The sequence below is a fragment of the Leucoraja erinacea genome, unplaced genomic scaffold (genome assembly GCF_028641065.1).
Source record: "Leucoraja erinacea ecotype New England unplaced genomic scaffold, Leri_hhj_1 Leri_68S, whole genome shotgun sequence".
Taxonomy (NCBI): domain Eukaryota; kingdom Metazoa; phylum Chordata; class Chondrichthyes; order Rajiformes; family Rajidae; genus Leucoraja; species Leucoraja erinaceus.
Window position 1 is genome coordinate 404,355 of NW_026576608.1, and position 21,104 is coordinate 425,458.

Here is a 21,104-nt window from a genome sequence, read left to right on the forward strand (position 1 = left end):
AGGGCTGAGATGGCCTGTTTCCGTGCTGTAATTGTTATATGGTTATATGGTAGATAGAACAGCCTCGATTGAACGGGTCAAATGGCCTAAACATGAATATTATAAAAATGTCATTATGGTAAAAATGACAAAGGCTGCCTCATGGGGGCAGCACGGTGGCGCAGCGGTAGTGTTGCTGTCTTACAGAGCAAGAGACTACGGGTGCTGTCTATGTGGAGTTTGTACGTTCTACCTGTGACCGCGTCTGTTTTCTCCAGGTGCTCCGGTTTCCTGCCACGCTACAAAGACGTGCAGGTTTGTAGGCTAATTGGCCTGTGTAAATTGTCCGCAGTGCGTAGGATAGAACCAGTGTACCAGGGATCGCTAGTCAGCATGCACTCAGTGGGCCGAAGGGACTATTTCCTCACTGTATCTCTAAAGTGTGAAGTAAAACACTTTGAAAACACTTCAATGAGACGTTTGATCAAAGTATTTTGTGGATGTATTGATGTGCTACTGTTCTGCTGATGGCATGTTTGAGCAGAGACGCAGCTTTGATCCTCTTCACAAGTCGAAGATTACTGACAAGTCATCCCCTTCCATGTAGAGTGCAGAGGGAGTGGCAACAAAAAGCACTGGCTTGTACTCACCCTGCAGGTTGGATCATTACAGGGAAACAGGGGATGGAGGGGCCATAAAGTCACAGAGACACACAGACACAGAGACACAGAGGCACAGAGACACAGGGACACAGGGACACAGAGACACAGAGACACAGGGACACAGAGACACAGAGACACAGGGATACAGAGATACAGAGACACAGAGACACAGAGACACAGACACAGGGACACGGAGACACAGAGACACAGACACAGGGACACGGAGACACGGAGAGACAGACACACAGGCACAGACACACAGACACAGAGACACACAGACACAGACACACAGACACACAGAGACACAGAGACACAGAGACACACAGACACAGAGACACAGGGACACAGAGACACAGGGACACAGGGACACTGAGACACACAGACACAGAGACACACAGACACAGACACACAGAGACACAGAGACACAGACACAGGACACAGAGACACAGAGGCACAGAGACACAGAGACACAGAGACACAGAGACACAGGGACACACAGACACAGAGACACAGAGACACACAGACACAGAGACACAGAGACACAGAGACACAGGGACACAGACACACAGACACACAAACACACAGACACACAGACACACAGACACACAGACACACAGAGACACAGAGACACAGAGACACAGACACACACACAGACACACAGACACACAGACACAGAGACACACAGAGACACACAGACACAGACACACAGACACACAGAGACACAGACACACAGACACACAGACACACAGACACGGAGACATGGAGCTATGGAGTCGGATTCCAAAAATGAAATCTCTTTTGGAGAATTTGCAGAGAAACACGCTGCATATTGAAGCAGGGATTTAGTTTAGGTTTGTTTGGTTTATAGTCACGTGTACCGAGGTACAGTGAAAAGCTTTTGTTGTGTGTTAAAGACAACACATGATTACAATCAGGTCTGGGTGACATTTACAGTACATAGACAATACATAATAACGGAATAACGTTTAGTGCAAGGTAAAGCCAGTAAAGTTCCATCATAGATCTCATTGAGATCATCTGAAAGACATCTCATTGATACATATAAGATTGTTAAGGGCTTGGACACGCTAGAGACAGGAAACATGTTCCCGATGTTGGGGGAGTCCAGAACCAGGGGCCACAGTTTAAGAATATGGGGTCGGCCATATAGAACATAGAAATATAGAAAATAGGTGCAGGAGTAGGCCATTCGGAGACAAGGAAACACTTTTTCTAACAGAGAGTGGTGAGTCTGTGGAAATCTCTGCCTCAAAGGGCGGTGGAGGCCGGTTCTCTGGATGCTTTCAAGAGAGAGCTAGATAGGGCAGTTAAAAATTGCGGGGTCAGGGGATATGGGGAGAAGGCAGGAACGGGGTACTGATTGGGGATGATCAGCCATGATCACATTGAATGGCGGTGCTGGCTCGAAGGGCCAAATGGCCTATTCCTGCACCTGTTGTCTATTGTCTATTGTCTAAGATAGTCCGAGGGCCACCAAAGAGGTAGATAGTAGTTCAGCACTGCTCTCTGGTTGCGGTGGGATGATTCAGTTGCCTGATAACAGCTGGGAGGAAACCGTCCCTGAATCTGGAGGTGTGCGTTTTCACACTTCTGTACCTTTTGGCTGATGGGAGAGGGGAAGAAGATGGTGGGAGACGATTTGGAGAGAAACAGGGACTGCTAAGAGTGATATCGCACCTTCAGAATATCACCAGCCCCTTAGGAAGAGAGTACACACAGGCGACAAAGAAAAGTATTTGGCAGACTGTTGTCAGTCCTGTGCACAAACTCTTATCGGCAACAAAACATCTTATCTCACCCCTTTCACCAAGTTGCATTATTGACTCCATCCTGGGAAAATTAAGCTGGCTCTGAAAATCCATCCAGTTCTTTAGTCTGCGAGATTGCACTTTATCTCTGAGTGATTCCCTCTTGGTGCTTCTAGTTTGCCAGCCAATTGTAGTAGCAATTTTGCCTTCTGCTAAGAATTTACTCAACTGAACCTGCTTGAGACTTCTAATTTCACTTTCCCAAACTATCCTCAACTATCATCCATTTTCACCTGATAAGGTCATCGTTCCTTCCTCCCCTTTAGTTCAAGTCCGCACCGACCAGCGATCCCCACACATTAACACTATCCGACACACACTGGGGACAATTTACATTTATACCAAAGCCAATTTACCTACAAACCTGTACGTCTTTGGAGTGTGGGAGGAAACCGATGATCTTCGAGAAAACCCACGCAGTCACGGGGAGAACGTGCAAACTCCGCACGGACAGCACCCATAGTCGGGGTCGAACCCTGGTCCCAGGCGCTGTGATGCGGCAACTCTACCGCTGCACCGCCGTGCCACCCGCCAGTTCTATCCTGCTCGTTAGGGACAATTAGTAGAAGCCAATTAACCTACAAATCTGCATGTTTTAGGATTATTATGGGTGATTTGTACTTGATACTTGATTAGTATGTGTGACAGGGGTAATGGGGAGAAGGCAAGAGAATGGGGTTATGAGGGAAGGATAGATCAGCCATGATTATATTTTGGTGCAGAATCGATGGGGCGAATGTCCTACCTAGAAACCAGAGTACCTGGAGAATATCCATGTGGTCACTGGGAGAATGTACAAATGCTGTATAGACTGCACCTGTAGTCAGGATCAAACCCAGGTCTCTGGTGCTGTGAGGCAGCAATTATACCTGGGTGCCACTTTTGTAAACTGGCCCTTAACTCCAAGAAGACCAAGGAATTCATTGTAGACTTCAGGAAGTCCAGAGGCGGCACGCACACCCCCATCCACATTAACGGGACGGAGGTGGAATGTGTTTCCAGATTCAGGTTTCTGGGGGTCAACATCTCCGATGACCTCTCTTGGACCCACAATACCTCAACTCTGGTCAAGAAGGCTCACCAGCGTCTCTTCTTCCTGAGGAGACTGAAGAAGGTCCATCTGTCTCCTCAGATCCTGGTGAACCTCTACCGCTGCACCATCGAGAGCATCCTTACCCACTGCATCACAGTATGGTATGGCAACTGCTCTGTCTCCGACCGGAAAACATTGTCTGCGGAGGGCGCTCAGCATCGCCAAGGACTGCTCTCACCCCAACCATGGACTGTTTACCCTCCTACCATCCGGGAGGCGCTACAGGTCTCTCCGTTGCCGGTCCAACAGGTCCAGGAACAGCTTCTTCCCTGCGGCTGTTACACTACTCAACACTGTACCTCGGTGACTGCCAATCACCACCCCCCCCCCCCCCCCCCCCCCCTGCCATTCCTCCCCCACCAGGAAAAAAAATACTATGACTGTATGCACGTAAATAGATTTATTTAATTCTCATATTCTATGTCGCTCTTCTAGGGAGATGCTAACTGCATTTTGTTGTCTCTGTACTGTACACTGCACAATGCCAATAATGTTGAATCTGAATCTGAATCTGAATCAAACGCGGGCAGGTGGGACTAGCGCAGATGGGTCAGTGTGGGCAAATTGGGCCAAAGAGCCTGTTTCCATGCTGCACGATTCTATCGCACCAAGATCAATAGACAATGGACAATAGGTGCAGGAGTAGGCCATTCGGTCCTTCGAGCCAGCACCGCCATTCAATGTGATCAGGGCTGATCATCCCCAATCAGTACCCCGTTCCTGCCTTCTCACCATATCCTCTGACTCCGCTATCTTTAAGAGCTCTATCAAATGCCCCTGTCCCACTTAGGAAACCTGAACGGAAACCTCTGGAGACTTTGCGCCCCACCCAAGGTTTCCGTGCGGTTCACGGAGGTTGCAGGTGGTTGCCGGAGGTTGCAGGCAGTGGAAGCAGGTAGGGAGACTGACAAAAACCTCCGGGAACCGCACGTAAACCTTGGGTGGGGCGCAAAGTCTCCAGAGGTTTCCGTTCATGTTTCCTAAGTGGGACAGGGGCATTAACTCTCTCTTGAAAGCATCCACTGCCCTCTGAGGCAGAGAATTCCACAGACTCACAGCTCTCTGGGTGAAAAAGGTGTTCCTCATCTCCGTTCTAAATGGCTTACCCCTTATTCTTAAACTGTGGCCCCTGGTTCTGGACTCCCCCAACATCGGGAACATGTTTCCTGCCTCTAGCATGTCCAAACACTCAATAATCTTATACCTTTCAATAAGATATCCTCTCATCCTTTGAAATTCCAGTGTATACAAGCCCAGCCACTCCATTCTATCAGCATATGACAGTCCCTCCATCCCGGGAATTAACCTGTTAAACCAACGCTGCACTCCCTCAATAGCAAGAATGTCCTTCCTCAAATTTGGAGACCAAAACTGCACACAATACTCCAGGTGTGGTCTCACTAGGGCCGTGTACAACGTCAGAAGGACCTCTTTGCTCCTATTCTCAACTCCTCTTGTTATGAGTTGTCAATACTTTAAACCTTCTTAGGTGTAAATATCACCAGCAATTTGGCCTGGACCAGCCATGTTGAAGCAATGACCAAGAAAGCACACCGACACATCTACTTCCTTAGAAGGCTTAGGAAGTTCAGCATGCCCCCAAGTCCCTCACCAGCATCTATAGAGGCACAGTAAAAAGCATCATCAGGACAATTTGGGAACAGCTCCATCCGAGACCAGAATTACAGACGGAGCCCAGACCATCACACAAACTAACCTGTGTTTAAGAAGGAACTGCAGATGCTGGAGAAGGGTTTCGGCCCGAAACGTTGCCTATTTCCTTCGCTCCATAGATGCTGCTGCACCCGCTGAGTTCCTCCAGCTTTTTTTTGTACACACAAACTAACCTTCCTTCTATCGACTCCATCTACACTTCACGCTGCCTCTGCAAGACAACTCGCACCCCACCACCCCCTCTTCTCCCCTCTCCCACAAGGCAAGAGTTACAGATGTTTCATAACGCACACCTCCATAATCAGGACCAGTTTCTTCCCAGCTGTTATCAGGCAACTGATCCGTCCTCTCATCAACTAGAGTGCAGTCCTGACCTCATACCTCCCTCACAGGAGACCTTGAACTATCATTAATCAGATTTTGTTGGACTTTAATGTTACATCTTGCATTAAATGTTAACACACCACACGTTGTACCCTTTATCCTCCAGCTGTGCATTGTGGGCAGCTTGATTTATTCATAGTCTCTAAGTTGACTGGTCAGCACGCAAACAAAATATTTTCGCTGAATGTCGATAATAATAATAAACTAAACTCTCCAGTATTGTGTGCAGCTTGGTCCCCTAATTTGAAGAAGGACATTCTTGCTATTGAGGGAGTGCAGCGTCGGTTTACAAGGTTAATTCCCGGGATGGCGGGACTGTCAAATGCTGGGAGAATGGAGCGGCTGGGCTTGTACACTCTGGAATTTAGAAGGATGAGAGGATATCTTATTGAAACATATAAGATTATTAAAGGTTTGGACACGCTAGAGGCAGGAAACATGTTCCCGATGTTGGGGGAGTCCAGAACCAGGGGCCACAGTTTAGGAATAAGGGGTAAGCCATTTAGAACGGAGACGAGGAAACACTTTATCACACAGAGATTCTCTGCCTCAGAGGGCGGTGGAGGCCGGTTCTCTGGAAACTTTCAAGAGAGAGCTAGATAGGGCTCTTGAAGATAGCTGTATCAGGGGATACGGGGATAAGGCAGGAACGGGGTACTGATTGTGGATGATCAGCCATGATCACATTGAATGGCGGTGCTGGCTTGAGGGCCGTATGGCCTACTCCTGCACCTATTGTCTATTGTCTATTGTCTATTGGCTATTGTCTATGACTCTATACCTTGTTTGGTTTCAATGAACCTGAGCTAAACAAGATGAGAACCCAAGGCATTCGAGAGAAGATACTAGCATGGGTAGAAGTGGCTGAATGTCAGAAGGTTAAGAGTGGGAATAGAGGGGGCTGTTTCTGATTGACTGCCGGTGACTATTGATGTTCTGCAGGGGTCAATGTTTGGGACCACTACTCTTCCCGTTGTATATTAACAATTTGCATGATGGAATTGCTGGCTTTGTGACCAAGTTTATGGATGATCCAAAGATAGGTGGAGGGGCAAGTAGTGCAGAGAAAGCAGGAACTGAGCAGGAGGGTTTGGACAAGTTGGGAGAGTGGGCAGAGAAGTGGCAGATGGAATACAGCGCGGCAAAGTGTGCACTCATGCAGTTTGGTATCCCTCTCATTGGCTTGTCACCTTGTCGTGGAGGAGAAGCTTGTGTGGTACTGAGATCCTGAGAGCGATGCCGTCTGGAGCTATCTACGCTCCTGGTAGGGCCACCCATGGCGGTAAGGTCGAGGGGGGAGGTCCCTGACAAAGAGCAATCCAACCAAGACCTCAACGGTGGAACAGGCGGAGGACGATGGCTGACCTTAGTGGAGCTAACGTCACAACGGCTGGGAAGGCGGATGAAGGTTGCGGCAGAAAAGGGTCTCCGGTCGTCTTGGACTCCACGCCACTGGATCCTGACCCAGATCTGTTGAGGACCGTCTGTGCACCAGTCTCCCCACGTTAAACAAAGTCACGCACAGGCGTCCTCCATGAGAGGACGGACATACTCGTTTCGAGTGACCACCGATGATGATGCAATTTGGTCGTTGGAATAAAGTTATAGACAATTTTCTAAGTGGGGAGAGGATTCAGAGATTGGAGGTGCAATGCAATGGGACCAAAATTTTAATTTGCAGATTGAATTGGTAGTAAGGAAGGCAAATGCAATGTCAGCATTTATTTAGAGAAGGCTGATTAATACACCAAAGGGCAACAGGACCATTGACATTATGCCTTTTCTCCCATCCTCTGAGTCTTATTAAGCCAATGTCCAACTTTCATGACCTAAATCACGAACCTCTGACGACCTTAAACGACATTTGAAAAAAATTAAGGTCACGATTATGTGTATAACCTCCTACGACCTCCTACGACTATGTTGAAGACCTCCCACGACTATGAAACATAGAAACATAGAAATTAGGTGCAGGAGTAGGCCATTCGGCCCTTCGAGCCTGCACCGCCATTCAATATGATCATGGCTGATCATCCAACTCAGTATCCCATCCCTGCCTTCTCTCCATACCCCCTGATCCCCTTAGCCACAAGGGCCACATCTAACTCCCTCTTAAATATAGCCAATGAACTGGCCTCGACTACCCTCTGCGGCAGAGAGTTCCAGAGATTCACCACTCTCTGTGTGAAAAAAGTTCTTCTCATCTCGGTTTTAAAGGATTTCCCCCTTATCCTTAAGCTGTGGCCCCTTGTCCTGGACTTCCCCAACATCGGGAGCAATCTTCCTGCATCTAGCCTGTCCAACCCCTTAAGAATTTTGTAAGTTTCTATAAGATCCCCTCTCAATCTCCTAAATTCTAGAGAGTATAAACCAAGTCTATCCAGTCTTTCTTCATAAGACAGTCCTGACATCCCAGGAATCAGTCTGGTGAACCTTCTCTGCACTCCCTCTATGGCAATAATGTCCTTCCTCAGATTTGGAGACCAAAACTGTACGCAATACGCCAGGTGTGGTCTCACCAAGACCCTGTACAACTGCAGTAGAACCCCCCTGCTCCTTTACTCAAATCCTTTTGCGATGAAAGCTAACATACCATTCACTTTCTTCACTGCCTGCTGCACCTGCATGCCTACTTTCAATCACTGGTGTACCATGACACCCAGGTCTCGCTGCATCTCCCCATTTCCTAGTCGGCCACCATTTAGATAATAGTCTGCTTTCCTGTTTTTGCCACCAAAATGGATAATCTCACATTTATTGAGGATCACACTCCTTCGACCTCCTTCGACTATGTTGAAGACTGGCTTCGACCATATACATTTTACTGCTGTTTGCAGTAGCCCTTTTGCTTCAGTAGCCTTTTAAGAAAGGCAGAAGGGGAAGAGCAAGGGTGAAGAGGAAGCACAAGAAGAGGTCTCAATGGGTGAATGGAGATGATGTGATGGACTGTCCCAGTACACCAGATGACTGGAAGAGAGTGGCGCTGGGCTTTGACAAAAGATGGAACTTTAAGCACACATGTGGGGCAGTGGATGGCAAGCATGCCATTCTTGTCCCTTGTTCCTGTACCCCTCGTTTTCCTTTTCGTACAGGATGGCATTCTGCTGGAACCATTCCTCAAGGTCCCCCTCCTGCTGCCTGGTGAAGGTGTAGGGCATAACCTTCCTCCAGCCCTCCCTCACTACCAATGGAGCATCTGCCTCTGATGCTGTGTCAGACACCAGGAGAAAGGGCTGCTTTGCTGCCTTCAAATGAGGCAGTGAAGGATGGGGTGGTGGTGGGGACATATACTACCACCCTGGTCTCCTCCTCCAGTGGTCTCTCATGCAGAGCTACCTCCTCCTGCACTATCACCTCCTGTGGCATCACCTCCTGCCACTCCTGCTCCTGGGTGGGCAACACCTGCATGGCAGGTTTTTCTGAGGGTTCTGCTCTCCCCCCTGCGCTGCTGCCTTTTTGGTGCCATCTCTAAAACACAAGTCTCCTCTCCAAAAACCTCTCCAGCTATGAATGAACATGCCTTGGGATGACAGAGGTGACGTTCTGCTGTTTAAATTACCTTTTTTTTTCTACTGACCTTTAATTCAACCCGGAGCTATTACCTTCGACTACCTCCGACCGCCTTCGACTACCTACGACCTACCTGCGACTAGCATCACAACCTACTACGACCTACCTACGACCTACCTACTCTCCCACTAGTGGAACCATCCTCTCCACATCCCCTCTATCCAGGCCGTTCGCTATATGGTAACTTTCAATGAGGTCTCGCCTCATCCTTCTGAGCTCCAGCTAGTACAAGCCCAAAGCCATCAAATGCTCATCATATGGGCGGCACGATGGCACAGCGGTAGATCTGCTGCCTTACAGTTCTTTCAGCGCCAGAGGCCTGGGTTCGATCCCGACTATGGGTGCTGTCTGTACGCAATTTGTACGTTCTCCTCGAGACTGCGTTAATTTTCTCTTTGGTTTTCCTCCCACACTCCAAAAGCGTACAGGTTTGTAGGTTATTCGACTTGGTATATTGTCACTAGTGTGTGTAGGGTAGTGTTAAAGCCCTGTCCCACTGTACGAGTTCATTCAAGAGCTCTTCTGAGTTTGCCCTGATTCGAACTCGGGGATTTACAGTAATGGCCGCTCGTAGGTACTCGGGGCTCTCGTGGACACTTTTGTCGAAAAATCTTCACGAGCCATCCCGAGCTTACTGCGTTTCCCGAGTACCTGCCGTTAGCGTTACGAGCCGCTAAGAGACGTCCCTGAGCTCCTACGTACCCGCTACGTACATTCTTCATGCTAACCACGAGTTTGATTTTTTTATAAACTCGGGAGAGCTCCTGGAATGAACACGTACAGTGGGACAGGGTTTTAATGTGTGAGGGTTGCTGGTCGATGCAGAATGGCCTGTTTCCATGCTGGATCTAAACTAAACAAAACTAAACATGTACAGCCCAATGATTCCTGGGATCATTCGCATAAACCTCCTCTGGACCCACTGCAATGTCAGCACATCCTTCCCCAGATAGGGGACCCAAAACTGCTCACAATGCTCTAAATGCGGCCTGACCAGAGCCTTACAGAGTCTCAGTGTTACACCCTCTCTCTGATATGGTTGTATCAGAAGGTTTTACCTTCCATCTTAAACAGCTGGGTGCCCACGATGGCAGTCATCGACTGCAACTTCTGCTTCATCAGTCGATCCGGAGGAAGGCTCCTGATGAAATCGTGCAACAAGTGGCTACAAACAAAGCAACAACAAAAAATAAAACAATGTTATGTTGGCAAAGGAGGAAACTGCATATTCAAGTCATGCGTCAGCACATTGGGAGCATTAGGGAGATATCAGCACATTTTGAGAATATTAAATATTAATGAGGTGGCATAATAGTGTCAGATCATTGAATATTAATTCAATGTAGCTGGATGATGTGGCAATGAAAAATAAACAGAATACAACATCAGAAGTTTCTGTACAATTTCATCTCTGGTCTTCCCGGTGTTGGGGGAGTCCAGAACCAGGGGCCACAGTTTAAGAATAAGGGGTAAGCCATTTAGAACGGAGATGAGGAAACCCAGAGAGTTGTGAATCTGTGGAATTCTCTGTCTCAGAGGGCGGTGGAGGCAGGTTCTCTGGATACTTTCAAGAGAGAGCTAGATAGGGCTCTTAAAGATAGCGGAGTCAGGGGGTATGGGGAGAAGTCAGGAACGGGGTACTGATTGGGGATGATCAGCCATGATCACATTGAATGGTGGTGCTGGCTGGAAGGGCCGAATGGCCTATTCCTGTACCTATCGTCTATTGGAGTACATGCAAACTCCGTACTGGCAGACATCACAGCCAGGATCGAACCCGAGACTCTGGCGCTGTAAGGCAGGAACTCTACCCCTGTGCTGCCCACATTCTAGAGTCCTAGGGTGATACAGTGTGGAAACAGGCCCTTCGGCACAACTTGCCCACACAACTGCTAACATGTCCCTGCTACACCAGTCCCTCCTGTCTGTGTTTGGCTCATATCGCTCCAAACCTGTCCTATCCATGTACCTGTTTCTTAAACGTTGGGATAGTCCCAGCCTCAACTACCTCCATACACCACCCACCACACTCTGATTTCTGTTAAATCTTTCCCCCTTCACCATAAACCTCTGTCCTCTGGTCTTGGATTCCCCCTACTCTGGGCAAGAGACTCCGTGCATCTACCCGATCTATTCCTCTCATGGTTTTGGATTCGCTGGAGCGCACGAGGATGAGGGGGTGATCAGGTTGACGAGGGGCTTCTATGACTGGATACAACAACGCAACAACGGTACACATGACAATAATAGACTAAACTAAACCTGAACTATTCCTCTCATGATCTTATACACATCGATAAGATCACCCCTCATCCTCCTGTACTCCAGGGAATAGTGTCCCAGCCTACTCAACCTCTCCCTATAGCTCAGACCCTCCAGTCCTGGCAACATCCTCGTATTCCAGTTGTTTTCTGAATCTGCAGCCAAGGAATATTCACTCTCTACTGAATCAGTTACTGCAATATTTACTACTGATTATGAGAATCAAACGGTATGTATTTTCGCCTCAGTGTTCAATGAGCCAAAATAAATTCCCCACCATATCAGCTTTTGAGAAGAACTAAATTACAAACATTAAATAGCCCCACATTGTATTATGACAACAGAATTCTTGTACTCAGATGCATTTTCAACCTTGGATATCTCTGCCTTGGAGGCAGAGGTTGAATAGGCGGGGTCTCTATTCCTTGGAGCGCAGAAGGATGAGGGAGTGATCTTATAGAGGTGTACAAAATCATGAGAGGAATAGATCAGGTAGACACACAGAGTATTTTACCCAGAGTAGAGGAATCGAGAACCAGAGGACACGTGTTTAAGGTGAAGTGGGAAAGATTTAATAGGAATCTGAGGGGCAACTTTTTCACACAAAGGGTGGTGGGTGTATGGAACAAGCTGCCAGAGGAGGTAGTTGAGGCTGGGACTATCCTAACATTTAAGAAACAGTTAGACTGGTACATGGATAGGACGGGTTTGGAGGGATACGGGCCAAATGCTGTCAGGTGGGGCTAGTGTAGATGGGACATTGTTGGGTGGTGTGGGCAAGTTGGGCCTAGTTTCCTGTTACCCTACTTTCACATCCACTCCCGACACACCAGGAACAATTTTCAGAGGTCAATTAACCTCCAAACCTTCACACAGGGATATCCCACCTTGAGATATGGAAAGGAAACTGGAGCACCCGGAGGAAACCCATGCAGTCACCCGTGCACACACAGACAGGTTTTCTAGGTTTTCTATACTTGTATGTTAAAATGGGGAGGTGGGGCTAGATTAGATGGGGCATGTCGGTCGGCATGGGCAAGTTGGGCCGAAAGGCCTGTTTCCGTGCAGTATGACTCTATGAGTCTTTGTTCAGCATCACGTTGCCACAGACATTGAGGACCTCTTCCTGTGCAGTGCTGCTTTATGTTCTATGTGATCCATTCCTCAATAACAGGGCCATTAGCTCACATTAACCAGGTTAATTCCCGGGACTGTCATATGTTGAAAGAATGGAGCGCCTGGGCTTGTATACAATGGAATTTAGAAGGATGAGAGGCTATCTCATTGAAACATATAAGATTGCTAAGGGTTTGGACACGCTAGTGGCAGGAAACATGTTCCCGGTGTTGGGGGAGTCCAGAAACAGGGGCCACAGTTTAAGAATAAGGGGTACGCCATTTAGAAGGGAGACGAGGAAAACCTTTTCATACAGAGAGTTGTGAGTCTGTGGAATTCTCGGTGGAGGCCGATTTGCTGAATGCTTTCAAGAGAGTTAGATAGGGCTCTTAAAGATAGCGGAGTCAGGGGATATGGGGAGAAGGCAGGAACGGGGTACTGATTGGGGATGATCAGCCCTGATCATATTGAATGGCGGTGCTGGCTCGAAGGGCCGAATGGCCTACTCCTGCACCTATTGTCTTTTGTCTATTGGTTCATGTTGCTACTTATCGACACTCTTGTTTGCACTCTCATTAAATTCAGTTCCTATAACCCTCATGTGCTTGTCCAATCTTCTCCTGAAAGACAGCGCTGCTGTTTTGCCTGAAGTACACCCTGAGGTGACAGATTCCACACTGTCAGTTACAAGAGGTACCTGTTGCATTTCTCAGAGGATTTATTAGTGACTGTGTTATATTTAGTTTAGTTTAGATTAGTTTAGAGATACAGCGGGGAAACAGGCCCTTCGGCCCACCGAGTCCACACCAACCACCGATCCCCACACACTAACACTATCCTACACACACTCGGGACAATTTACACTTACACCAAGCCAATTAACCTACAAACCTGCACGTCTTTGGAGTGTGGGAGGAAACTGAAGATCTCGGAGAAAACCCACGCAGGTCACAGGGAGAACGTACAAACTCCGTACAGACAGCACCTGTACTCGGGATCGAACCCGGGTATCCGGTGCTACAAGCGTTGTAAAGTGGCAACTCTACCGCTGCGCCACCGTGGCTGCCCTTTATGGCTCTTAATATGACTGCAGTGGGTCCTCATTTCAGAAGGTGACACATAGAAACATAGAAACATAGAAAATAGGTGCAGGAGTAGGCTATTCGGCCCTTCGAGCCTGCACCGCCATTCAATATCATCATGGCTGATCATCCAACTCAGTATCCTGTACCTGCCCTCCCTCCATATCCCCTGATCCCTTTAGCCACAAGGGCCACATCTAACTCCCTCTTAAATAAAGCCAATGAACTGGCCTCAACTACCCTCTGTGGCAGAGAGTTCCACAGATCCACCACTCTGTGTGTGGAAATTATTTTTTCTCATCTCGGTCCTGAAAGATTTCCCTCTTATCCTTAAACTGTGACCCCTTGTTCTGGACTTCCCCAACATTGAGAACAATCTTCCTGCATCTAGCCTGTCCAACCCCTTGAGAATGTGAGACACAGATGTGGCAATGCGCGTATGTTAACCGAAGTGAGCACTGGTGATGGCGTGGCACGGTGGCGCAGAGGTCAAGTTACTGACTCAAAGCGCCAGAGACCCGGGTTCGATACTGTCTATGTGGACTTGTGAAGGTGGGATAACATAGAACCAGTATGAATGGCGGTGCAGGCTCGAAGGGCCGAATGGCCTACTGCACCTATTTTCTATGTTTCTATGAATGGCCGATAGTCGGCATGGACTCGGTGGGCCGAAGGGCCTGTTTACACAGTGTATCTATAAAGTAAACTAAAAGACCATGAAGGAACCTGACTCTACAACAGGCACCACAGGCATTGGAAGATGGAAACACTCAGTAGGGCGGCACGGTGGTAGTGCAGCGGTCAAGTTACTGCCTCACAGCGCCAGAGACCCAGGTTCGATCCTGACTGCGGGTGCTGTCTGTATGGAGTTTGTACTTTCTCCCTGTGACCTGTGTGGGTTTTCTCCGGGTGCTCCAGTTTCTTCCCACACTCCATAGACGTACAGGTATGTTATGTTAATTGGCTTGGTCGAATGGAAAACATTGCCCCTAGTGTGTGTAGGGTATTGTTCATGTGCGGGGATCGCTGGTCAGTGTGGACTCGGTGGGCCGAAGGGCCTGTTTCCGTACTGTGCTTCCAAACTAAATTACCCGGAGAAAACCTACATTGTGACGGGGGAACGTGCAAACTCCACACAGACAGCATAGAAGTTATATAGAATGTATATAGAAGAAACACATTACTTCTTAAATCTAACCAATATGCTTAAAACATCGGGTAAACCTGGCAGATGTCAGCTTTTTTGTGTGCTCAGAAGGCCCAAAAAACGTGTTATTGCTTAGTTTATTTTTGCTTCAGTCTAGAACATTATGATAACTTAGAAATTGGAGATAAAAGACAAGGACAGTAAGGGGTTAAAGTTAGTAAAAACATGAATGCTAAGCAGCCAAAGATAAGAACTGAAATTATAATAAAATGCTGCATGAAAATTTAGTTCAGTGAGCATTTGGAGAATGGCCTAGCTGTACTATCTCTGAATGTTCCAGGCCCAGATTTGTGCAAACTAAAGGCCTCTCGTCTTCTTGAAGAATTCTCCGTGTCTGTGTCATTTTTAATTTGAGTCATGTAAACCACGACAACAGCACCCGAGGTCAGGATGGAACCCACGTCTCTGATGCAGGCCAAATGGAGGGAAATAGAAATAGCATAAATGGAGCATGGATGAGTTGGGCCGAAGGGCTTATTTAGTTTAGTTGAGAGTCGTGATTCAGCGTGGATTAGAATTAGAATTAGAACTAGATTCTTTTATTGTCATTCAGACCTTTCGATCTGAACAAAATTATGTTGCCTGCAGTCATACACGGAACCAATAAAAACAAAACACACAATAAACACAAATTAAACATCCACCACAGTGAGTTCACCAAGCACATCCTCACTGTGATGGAGGCAAAGTCTTAGTCTCCGCCCCTTCCCTCCTTGTTCTCCCTCTGCACTGAGGCGATCGATCCAGGCCGGAGATGCCGCCCTCCAGTCCAGCGGACCTCCGTGGTGATGTCGCCGCCGCCGAAAGCCAGAACGCCGCACCAGCAAGTCAGGCCACCGCTGCCTCAGCCCCGAAGACGGCCAGCCTCTCGTTGGTGAGTCCTGGCTGGCTCTGCCTCCGGAGCCTCGGGGTCGGTCGCAGGCTGGAGACCGCCAGCTCCGCCATTAGGCCTCAGCGCAGACGGAGGCAGAGAAGGGGGATACGACACGAAAAAGTCGCATTCCCCCGAAGGGAGAGACAGAGAACGTGTTCCACCCCCCACCCCCCCTCTAACTCAACCCAACAAACTAAAACTTAACCAAAACAAGACAAATAAAACAACAGAAAAAAGTAAAGACAGACGGACTGCAGGCGAGCCGCAGCTGTTAACAGCGCCGCCACTTCCGGAACCAAAGAGTCCGCACCGCCCATCAACCACCTAGTAAACTAATTCTATGTTATCCCACTTTCACACCCTACATACTCGGAGCAATTTACAAAGGGCCAATTAACCCACAAACCTGCATGTCTTTGGAATATGGGAGGAATTAAAATCATAGCAGTAAAATTAAATAAAATTGTTTTGTGTATAAAATCATGAGAGGAGTTACATAGAAACATAGCTTTTACACATAGTTAGATCTTTATTCTTTGGAGCGCAGAAGGTTAAGGGGGGACGATAGAGGTCTTTAAAATGATGAGCGGGATAGACAGAGTTGACGTGGATAAGCTTATCTCCATTGAGAGTAGGGAAGATTCAAACAAGAGGACATGATTTGAGAATTAAGGGACAGAAGTTTAGGGGTAACATGAGGGGGAACTTCTTTACTCAGAGAGTGGTAGCTGTGTGGAATGCGCTTCCAGTGGAAGTGGTGGAGGCAGGTTCGATTTTATCATTTAAAAATGAATTGGATAGGTATATGGACGGGAAAGGAATGGAGGGTTATGGTCTGAGTGCAGGTAGATGGGACTAGGGGAGGGTAAGTGTTCGGCACGGACTGAAAGGGCCGAGATGGCGTGTTTCCATGCTGTAATTGTTATGTGGTTATATGGTTATATAGAAAATAGGTGCAGAAGGCCATTCGGCACTTCAAGCCAGCACCGCCATTCATTGTGACCATGGCTGATCGTCCCCAATCAATAACCCGTGCCTGCCTTCTCCCCCATATCCCTTGACTCCACTAGCCCCTAGAGCTCTATCTAACTCTCTCTTAAATCCATCCAGTGATTTGGCCTCCACTGCCCTCTGTGGCAGGGAATTCCATAAATTCACAACTCTCTGGGTAAAAAAGGTTTTTTCTCACCTCAGTCTTAAATGGCCTCCCCTTTATTCTAAGACTGTGGCCCCTGGTTCTGGACTCGCCCCACATTGGGAACATTTTTCCCAATTTGATCTCTGCTACCATTGAACATCCAGTCCCTGTATTATACTCATCTAGCACTGCGAGCACCAGGCAAGATGAATGCAAAAACAAGAAAGAAACCAAAGTTAAATCGAGGAAAAGAAAAAGGAAAGTTAGATGGGATTGGCGGGGTTAATTGAAGGGGTTGCTACTGAGCCGAGGCAGCAGCTCAATCAACGAGAGGTGAGCCCAGGGCCAGTGACTGCATAACTGATGCTGGACACAGACCTACTCTCAGCCGCAATAAATATATCGGCAAATATATTAATTTCAAGAGGTTGGCGCAAAGTGCAGCGAGACTTGTCTTGGAAGAATGGGAAATGAAAGCACATGGTTCTTCAACATGAAATAATTAAGCCGTGGTCTTTCAGAAAGCCTGTGTGGAGAATGCAAATGTTCCATCAAGTGGTACGTGAGTTAACTGCAAATATACTTGGTCCCGTGATGCTTTCAGCATTTCTCGAGACGACCTGATTCACCCTCTCGCACGCAACCCACTTGGTCAGATGGCAGTCGCGGTAATTCCAAGTACAGTATACAAAACGGCCTCCACCCATTGTGTGGGAAGGAACTGCAGATGCTGGTTTACACCGAAGACAGACACAAAATGCTGGAGTAGCATTAGCGGGTCAGGCTGCGTCTCTGGAGAGAAGGAACAGGCGACGTTTCGGGTCTTGTCTGAAGAGTGGGCCCGACATGAAACGTCACCAATTTCTTTTCTCTAGAGATGCTGCCTGACCTGCTGAATCACCCTAGACTCTTTCCCAGGGGTCTCCAAACTGTGGCCCGCGGGCCACATCCGGCCCACCACCAGATTATACCCGGCCCGCAGCAAGCTCTTAACACATTCCGTGTGGTGGGCTGTAAGCGAGTTCGGTATTCCGAGTGCGCATGCCCAGGTCATCGGGCACTCGCCATTGACATTGTCGGGAGCGGCTCTGCTGTCATCAGACCTGCGTTACATCCGGTGAGTGAGCGAGATCAGGTCTGTGGTGGGGGCAGGGGGCTCGGGTCCTCGTCCCCTCCCCCCCTAGGTGCCCCGTCCCTATCCGGGGAGAGGGGGGTCGGCCGGAGGTGTCATAGAAACATAGAAAACATCGAAAATAGTTGCAGGAGAAACATATAAAATTATAAAAGGACTGGACAAGCTAGATGCAGGAAAAATGTTCCCAATGTTGGGCGAGTCCAGAACCAGGGGCCACAGACTTAGAATAAAGGGAAGGTCATTTAAGACTGAGGTGAGAAAAACTTTTTCACCCAGAGACTTGTGAATTTATGGAATTCCCTGCCACAGAGAGCAATGGAGGTCAAATCACTGGATGGATTTAAGAGAGAGTTAGATAGAGCTCTCGGGGCTAGTGAAGTCAAGGGATATGGGGAGAAGGCAGGCACGGGTTATTGATAAGGGACGATCAGCCATGATCATAATGAATGGCGGTGCTGGCTTGAAGGGCCAAATGGCCTCCTCCTGCACCTATTTTCTATGTTTCTATGTCTGTGGAATTCTCTGCCTCAGAGGGCGGTGGAGGCCGGTTCTCTGGATGCTTTCAAGAGAGAGCTAGATGGGGCTCTGAAAGATAGGAGATATGGCGATATAGGGAGAAGGCAGGAACGGGGCACTGATTGGGGATGATCAGCCATGATCACAGTGAATGGCGGTGCTGGCTCGAAGGGCCGAATGGCCTACTCCTGCACCTATTGTCTATTGTCTATTGTCCACTTTGGTTGGACCACATTCTCTTCAATCCATTCCTTCTCTGAAAGTCATAGCCACAACATCTTTTCTTCTCCTATTCACAACTCTTCTTTAATCTTAGACACTTTTATCTTGGATTAAGAAGCGATTAATCACACTTATGTGGCGGCACGGTGGTGCAGCGGTGGAGTTGTTGCCTTACAGCGACCGCGACCAGGCGCTCTGTACAGTTTGTACGGTCATTCTGTGACCTCATGAGTTTCCTCCGGGTGCTCCGGTTTCCTCCCACACACTCCTCCCAATTTGTAGGTTAATTGGCTTTGGTAAAATGTATAAATTAGAAACATAGAAACATGGAAATTAGGTGCGGGAGTAGGCCATTCGGCCCTTCGAGCCTGCACCGCCATTCAATATGATCATGGCTGATCATCCAACTCAGTATCCCGTACCTGCCTTCTCTCCATACCCTCTGATCCCCTTAGCCACAAGGGCCACATCTAACTCCCTCTTAAATATAGCCAATGAATTGGCCTCGACTACCCTCTGCGGCAGAGAGTTCCAGAGATTCACCACTCTCTGTGTGAAAAAAGTTATTCTCATCTCGGTTTTAAAGGATTTCCCCCTTATCCTTAAGCTGTGACCCCTTGTCCTGGACTTCCCCAATATCGGGAGCAATCTTCCTGCATCTAGCCTGTCCAACCCCTTAAGAATTTTGTAAGTTTCTATAAGATCCCCTCTCAATCTCCTAAATTCTAGAGAGTATAAACCAAGTCTATCCAGTCTTTCTTCATAAGACAGTCCTGACATCCCAGGAATCAGTCTGGTGAACCTTCTCTGCACTCCCTCTATGGAAATAATGTCCCTATTTATACAATTAGAGGGATTGTATTAGGGACATTATACAATCCCTATAATGTTTAGGGATTGTACATCCATATACATTATATAGGGATAGTGTATATCCCTATCCCTATAGAGTGTATAGGGAGATCGCTGGTCAGTGTGAACTCAGTGGGCTGAAGGGCCTGTTTCCATGCTGCATTTCTAAAGTCCAAAGTCTAAACCAGGAACTGCAGGTGCAGGTTTACAAAAAAAGGACAGAAAGTGCTGGAGTAGCCCAGCAGATGAGGCAGCACCTCTGGAGTACATGGATACACATTATAGAATTGAGGTTTTGCATATTCTGCTGTGCTGCTGCAAGTAAGAATTTCATTGTTCTATCTGGGATATGTGGCAATAAAACACTCCTGACTCCAATTTTAGCTCATCAATGTATTTGTGCAGTACATAGAATTCTTAATGAATTATTCACTTGGGCATTTGAAGTCCCTCCTCATAATTTGGCTCCTCAAAATTGGATTCTCAATTCAATGACATTTTGAAATCTAAAAAGCAGTTCCATCCTTCCCATTAAAACTCTATGATTTTGTTGGTTAACCTTGATTGATGGCGACAAGTTTTGTTTTGAATTTCTTCCATTTGTTTTAATTAAGTTCTTTTTTGAGTTCATTAAATCTGTAAAGCTGACAATTCTTTATTTTTTGCCTACGGCCTGCAAAAATAGACAATAGACAATGGGTGCAGGAGTAGGCCATTTGGCCCTTCGAGCCAGCACCGCCATTCAATGTGATCATGGCTGATCATCCCCAATCAGTACCCCGTTCCTGCCTTCCCCCCATAACCCCTGACTCCACTATCTTTAAGAGCCCTATATAGCTCTCTCTTGAAAGTATCCAGAGAACCGGCCTCCACCGCCCTCTGAGGCAGAGAATTCCACAGACTCACCACTCTCTGTGAGAAAAAAGTGTTTCCTCATCTCCGTTCTAAATGGCTTACTCCTTATTCTTAAACTGTGGCCCCTGGTTCTGGGCTCCCCCAACATCGGGAACATGTTTCCTGCCTCTAGCATGTCCAAGCCCTTAACAATTTTATATGTTTCATTGAGATATCCTCTCATCCTTCTAAATTCCAGAGTGTACAAGCCCAGCTGCTCCATTCTCTCAGCATATGGAAGTCCCGCCACCCCAGGATATAACCTTGTAAACATGCGCTGCACTCCCTCAATAGCAATAATGTCCTTCCTCAAATTAGGGGACCAAAACTGCACACAATACTCCAGGCGTGGTCTCACCAGGTCCCAAACTGTGCTAAATATATAATGTGGCCCTCATGCTGAAAAGTTTGAAGCCCAGACCTGTTCGATCCATTAGTTGGAGAAACCACTGTAGAGTTGCTGCCTCACAGCACCAAAGAATCTGGGTTTGTTCCTGACTTTGGATGCTGTCTGTGCGGAGTTTACACATGACCGTTTGTGACCGCTTGTGTTTTCTCCGGGTGCTCTGGATTCCTCCCACACGCCATAGACGTGTGGATTTTTGGGTTAATTGG

At 47.7% G+C, this 21,104-nt stretch overlaps 1 protein-coding gene across 1 annotated transcript in view; it reads right to left on the reverse strand.

The window, feature by feature from the left end:
* The window catches only part of LOC129694493 (dedicator of cytokinesis protein 2-like), a 186,251-nt gene that overhangs the window by 35,383 nt on the left and 129,764 nt on the right, over positions 1-21,104 (reverse strand). Inside the window, exon 16 of the mRNA XM_055631210.1 lies at positions 10,250-10,356. Coding sequence (XP_055487185.1) covers positions 10,250-10,356 — 107 coding nt within the window. The remainder of the gene's footprint in view (positions 1-10,249; positions 10,357-21,104) is intronic.